Source organism: Mus caroli, chromosome 6 (assembly GCF_900094665.2).
Source record: "Mus caroli chromosome 6, CAROLI_EIJ_v1.1, whole genome shotgun sequence".
NCBI lineage: Eukaryota > Metazoa > Chordata > Mammalia > Rodentia > Muridae > Mus > Mus caroli.
Genome location: NC_034575.1, coordinates 81,919,342 through 81,925,318, shown reverse-complemented (window position 1 = coordinate 81,925,318; position 5,977 = coordinate 81,919,342). Strand labels below are relative to the sequence as shown.

Genomic DNA, 5,977 nt, shown 5'->3' with positions numbered 1-5,977 from the left:
CTTACTTGTCTGGGTTTATTTCATGGGGTCACAAGGAAAATGGATGTGTGCCACCTTACAGTCCAGTTCTTGGCTTTGGTTTACAGTTATTCTGGAGCCATCCAAGGAATTTCCTCCCCAGGTCTACTGCCCAGAGAGAGGGGCAGGCACCAGCAACTTCTACGTAATGCTACTTAGGAGTTGGAACCATTTCAGACACTTCTGGTTCTGTGGTACCAGATGAGAGGAAGAGAGGCAAGGTTGGGGCTTGTATTACACAATATTTAAGGGTGGGTGCTAGGGGTTAACCCTTTGCCTTTCATCACATCAAGTCTTTCTAGTCAACGGAAAGAGGCTTTGCTGGGACTTGAGCTTGGAAACACAGCTCTGTGATGCCGGGACCGTGACTAGGAAACACAGTTCTTAGGACATCACATCTTCCTGCACAAAGGGGCCATCTCCGTACCAAACACCAAAGAGCCTGTAATTGAGTAATGAGAGAAGGAACAGTTTATATACATGCTGCATCCAGGTCAGAGCATTAAAACCAAAAGTTCCCTTTTCCTGATCTACAGGTGAAGAAGACACACCTGCTCAGAGAGGATAAGAGAGACAAATCACCCAGTGGCTAGAGGCTAAAACGGGGAGGGTGCAGGGGAGTAACCAGGTCCTGCTAACACAATACTTCCTCTCAGTGTTAGTGACAGCAGAAAAATACACCTTTGGACAGGACATCCATGGGTCCTGGGAGGTTGTGAAAGGGAAGTTCAGGAGACTCACATGGCTTCTCTCTTCTGCAGGGTTCAAGGAAGGTGTGCAGGCAGGTATAGCTGTCTCTCCTGGATGCCAAGATTTGAGCCCCAGAAGTCTCCCATGGTTCCTTATCACATCCGCCAGTACCAGGACAGCGACCATAAAAGAGTCGTGGATGTGTTCACCAAGGGCATGGAGGAGCACATCCCCTCCACCTTTTGGCACATGCTTATGCTGCCCCGAACCCTCCTGCTCTTACTTGGGGTGCCCCTTGCCCTGGTCCTGGTGTCTGGCTCCTGGCTCCTGGCTGTTATTTGCATCTTCTTTCTGCTCCTACTCCTGTGGCTCCTTGCCGGACAGCCCTGGAAAGAATATGTGGCCAAATGTTTGCAGACAGACATGGTTGACATCACCAAGTCTTACCTGAATGTACATGGCGCCTGCTTCTGGGTGGCTGAGTCTGGGGGGCAGGTGGTGGGCATAGTGGCTGCTCAGCCAGTGAAGGATCCTCCGTTAGGGAGGAAGCAGCTGCAGCTCTTTCGCCTGTCTGTGTCCTCACAGCATCGAGGACAGGGGATAGCGAAAGCGCTGACCAGAACTGTCCTCCAGTTTGCGAGGGACCAGGGTTACAGTGATGTTGTTCTTGAGACCAGCACCTTACAGCAAGGTGCTNCTACAGCTGAGGTGGGGACAAACACTGCTATAAAGGCCCTTACCGAGGCAGGAGGTGCGAGCACAGCCACCAGACCCCAGGTCCTCCTAACACAGTGGTCCCCAAACCTTTAATACAGTTTCTCCTGTCGTAGTGACCCCCAAACATTAACTGTCATTTTGCTACTGTTATTAATCATATCAATACCTGGTATGTCGGAGGGTCTTGGGTGACCCCTGTAAGAGGGTTGTTTGACCCCCAGGTTAAGAAACACTGTCTTAGCAGGTGCATTCAGATAGCCAGGCTGGGAACTAGAGAAAAACAGAAGTGAAGGGACCAGGAAGAAGATGGGGGGCTTCATAAGGGTGGGGTCCAATGTACCATTCCAGAGCTTACTTGTCTGGGTTTATTTCATGGGGTCACAAGGAAAATGGATGTGTGCCACCTTACAGTCCAGTTCTTGGCTTTGGTTTACAGTTATTCTGGAGCCATCCAAGGAATTTCCTCCCCAGGTCTACTGCCCAGAGAGAGGGGCAGGCACCAGCAACTTCTACGTAATGCTACTTAGGAGTTGGAACCATTTCAGACACTTCTGGTTCTGTGGTACCAGATGAGAGGAAGAGAGGCAAGGTTGGGGCTTGTATTACACAATATTTAAGGGTGGGTGCTAGGGGTTAACCCTTTGCCTTTCATCACATCAAGTCTTTCTAGTCAACGGAAAGAGGCTTTGCTGGGACTTGAGCTTGGAAACACAGCTCTGTGATGCCGGGACCGTGACTAGGAAACACAGTTCTTAGGACATCACATCTTCCTGCACAAAGGGGCCATCTCCGTACCAAACACCAAAGAGCCTGTAATTGAGTAATGAGAGAAGGAACAGTTTATATACATGCTGCATCCAGGTCAGAGCATTAAAACCAAAAGTTCCCTTTTCCTGATCTACAGGTGAAGAAGACACACCTGCTCAGAGAGGATAAGAGAGACAAATCACCCAGTGGCTAGAGGCTAAAACGGGGAGGGTGCAGGGGAGTAACCAGGTCCTGCTAACACAATACTTCCTCTCAGTGTTAGTGACAGCAGAAAAATACACCTTTGGACAGGACATCCATGGGTCCTGGGAGGTTGTGAAAGGGAAGTTCAGGAGACTCACATGGCTTCTCTCTTCTGCAGGGTTCAAGGAAGGTGTGCAGGCAGGTATAGCTGTCTCTCCTGGATGCCAAGATTTGAGCCCCAGAAGTCTCCCATGGTTCCTTATCACATCCGCCAGTACCAGGACAGCGACCATAAAAGAGTCGTGGATGTGTTCACCAAGGGCATGGAGGAGCACATCCCCTCCACCTTTTGGCACATGCTTATGCTGCCCCGAACCCTCCTGCTCTTACTTGGGGTGCCCCTTGCCCTGGTCCTGGTGTCTGGCTCCTGGCTCCTGGCTGTTATTTGCATCTTCTTTCTGCTCCTACTCCTGTGGCTCCTTGCCGGACAGCCCTGGAAAGAATATGTGGCCAAATGTTTGCAGACAGACATGGTTGACATCACCAAGTCTTACCTGAATGTACATGGCGCCTGCTTCTGGGTGGCTGAGTCTGGGGGGCAGGTGGTGGGCATAGTGGCTGCTCAGCCAGTGAAGGATCCTCCGTTAGGGAGGAAGCAGCTGCAGCTCTTTCGCCTGTCTGTGTCCTCACAGCATCGAGGACAGGGGATAGCGAAAGCGCTGACCAGAACTGTCCTCCAGTTTGCGAGGGACCAGGGTTACAGTGATGTTGTTCTTGAGACCAGCACCTTACAGCAAGGTGCTATGACTCTCTACCTGGGCATGGGCTTCCAGAAGACAGGCCAGTACTTCATGAGTATGTTCTGGAGGTTAGCAGACATTTGTACAATTCAATTAAAGTACTCCTTCCCTTCTGCCTAGGAAGGGTGGCTGTGACCTTATGCTCCTGTGCAGCAAGCACACTTCTCTGCACTCTGCTACAGGAGTCAGTGAACCCTGTCATGTTAGTGTGATTAACAATAAAAGCTTGTTGGTGCACACCAGATTCTAATGCATGTGATGGCTGAGTGGGGAGTTAGGGGCTCTGCTACATTCTAGGTGTCTGGGGTGCCTGTGTTTCATATACCTAGCCCCATATTACCNTTGTATTATAAATTGTGCAAAATACTACTGCATGTATTTCACTTTTGAGTGTGGACCAGAAGTTTCTGTAGGGCTGGAGAGGGCCACTTACCGAGCCCCAGGACACTGAGTTAGATGTAAACATGGGGAGTGAACATGAAGGTTTCTCTCTGTGGGTTCCTGTGTTCCAGGAAGCCATGAGCTTTGGCCTGTGGTCATTGACCTTCTCAGACTTAGTGAATAACACCTTGAGTCCACTTTTTTTTTCTTTTAATTCTTTGACAGTTTCACACATGTATACATTGAGTTTCTTACTGACCGGTCTTCATGCACACAGGTATCATTACAGCTAATCCCAGCCCACTAAGAAGATGGGAGCTCCCCAGTGCTGGGTACTGATGCAAGTATCAGAAGGCTGTTGGGGGAAAAGATCAGCTTCCCAGGGTCTTGAGTTGCTTTATATCGTGTTCACGTCCTCAGAGTAGAAACTTTCATTAAAAAGGCATGCAAAGTTATACAAAATACTAAGAAATCTCATTCACAACCCCCCCCCCCGACTTCAGTAAAAGTACATTTCTAACTGCCACCTGTGTTTGGGACTCAAGAGCCCTGTCATCCTCACATAGAAGAGCTCTGACTCCTCAGAAGTAGAATATAGGTATGCACACACGTGTGCACATAGTCACACTATAGTCTCCTTATTAGGAAATTAGAAAAAAAATGTCTCTATCACTTTCTCTTACAGCAGTGCTCTCAGTAATAAGCTTGCTATGACTGTTTCCTAGGAAAATAAACACTGCTCCTTTCAGAAAGTAGGGTTTCATTTCCTAGGAAATGGCTACTTTCAGAAAGCTCATGAGTCTTGTGCAGTAAGCGAAAGAGGCCCAAGAGGTGAGACAACTNACAAGATCAGGAAGTACCTGAAACGTAAAGGATCCACTGAGGCCCAGCCCAAGGTTCTATTAGCAGCAACTGCTGGGGAGAAGAGACCCACCTCAGAGCTGCTTGCAAGTGGTGCAGGGCTCCGGGATGAATGGATATGAGCCATGTCTGTGGCTTTTCAGTGATGAAGCTGCCTTTGAATCATGTAGGCTCCTTGCTCAAATTCCNGNACACAATAAACTCACTAATTCAACTAAGCTAGACGTGGATGGTAGGATTTATCTGGTCTGTCAGTGTCCAACCTGGAATATCTTCATATTTCTGCAAGAAAAGCCTCCCAATGCTTGTCATTGTAAACGTCTCTGCTCCTTGGAGATGTGTGTAAGCCTTAGGAGTTAACAGGGCTCACACGCCGCACACTAGCAGTCTTCTCAACANCCCTGGTGCCCTCTTGAGATGCAGGCACCCAGAGGGGTGGTACCTATCTCCTAGACTATGGGGATGTTGGAAGCCTATTTCGGGCTCTTACATAGGACACTTAATACTAACTCATGAAGATAGTAGTTTCTTGTTGCTTTGCCTCACACAATTTGGTAGGTGTCAGATAGAGCAAGGTGGATCGAGGTGAATGCTATCCTCCACCACAGACTTCTGTTGTTTACAGAAGCATGGGGTGGGTGTAGCTGCAGGTGGCATGACAGGGTAAAGTTTCATTAAGTCTGGAACACTGCCATTGAAATGCAGTGTTGGCATCCCACTGGGGTATTCCCTGTTCAACCACAAATGTTTTCTTTCCTACCCCTTCAGAAAGGTCTTCTAGGTTGGACATCTTTTTTTTTTTTTTTTAATTGCACTAATTTTAACATAGTCCAGCCAGCCTGGTCTCAACACAGTGGCTCCATGGCAGTGGGAATGCTCCCTATACCAGACTTCATGGCACTGTAGTGTATCCTCTACCCCAAAAAGATGGCCATGCACAGCTAGAACACAAATTAGCAGATGTTCCTGATAGCCAAAAACACGTGTCTCACTGGGCCTCTGGAGAAACAAGGCTCTGGTCTATGTGGCTACCTACATGCGGAGCTATGCCTGAGGGCTGCTTCTGTATAGAAGCTGCCCCTGCACCTAAACCCCAGGAGTTCTCAGGTAGGTTCTTCCACCCATTCTATTCTAGGGGACAAAGAACAGCATGTTAGTTTCTACTTGCCAAGGTGTCCATCCCTACTGCAGGGAGAGGACACCTGCTATAGCCACTGTCCTTCAGCCAGCTCTGGATTGCTCAGCCCATGGTGTGATCCAAGTTGGACCAAGTGTGGGGCTCTGCTGAGAGAAATCCAGATGCCACCTACCCAGGACTCATCTCTTCCCACCCCATCCAGCCCAAGGTCTTAGAGACAATCTCCTAACCAGTGTCTGAGCTGCCTGTGAGACTGCAGAGGTCCCTCTTTCAGAGCCTTCTCAGGGCAGCTGAGTCTGCCCTAGGCTAGACCCTCCAAACCTCTGAGTCACAACATCCCTTTTCACTTTGTCCNTGGATTACNTCAGNGACTTTGTGACAGTAACGTTGAGTAAAACGGGGCAGGCAGGAGTCACACTGA

The 5,977-nt window shown here is 49.0% G+C and overlaps 1 protein-coding gene across 2 annotated transcripts; it reads left to right on the top strand.

The window, feature by feature from the left end:
- Nucleotides 1–297: 297 nt before the first annotated feature.
- LOC110296074 (probable N-acetyltransferase CML1) lies at nt 298–3,420 on the top strand. 2 transcript variants are annotated; one of them, XM_021164602.2, is made up of 2 exons: nt 298–1,399; nt 3,175–3,420. In XM_021164602.2, exons 1-2 carry the CDS (start codon nt 760–762, stop codon nt 3,294–3,296), a joined length of 762 nt encoding a protein of 253 aa, XP_021020261.1. In that variant the 5' UTR covers nt 298–759; the 3' UTR covers nt 3,297–3,420. The 2 variants fall into 2 exon arrangements, with proteins under 2 accessions (XP_021020261.1, XP_021020260.1); XM_021164601.2 differs by lacking the exon at nt 298–1,399 and having other exon boundaries at nt 2,074–3,420.
- Nucleotides 3,421–5,977: the final 2,557 nt, after the last annotated feature.

Coding starts and splice junctions, on each gene's coding strand:
- LOC110296074 (XM_021164602.2), top strand. CDS start 760: ATGGCTTCTCTCTTCTGCAGGGTTCAAGGAAGGTGTGCAGGCAGGTAT.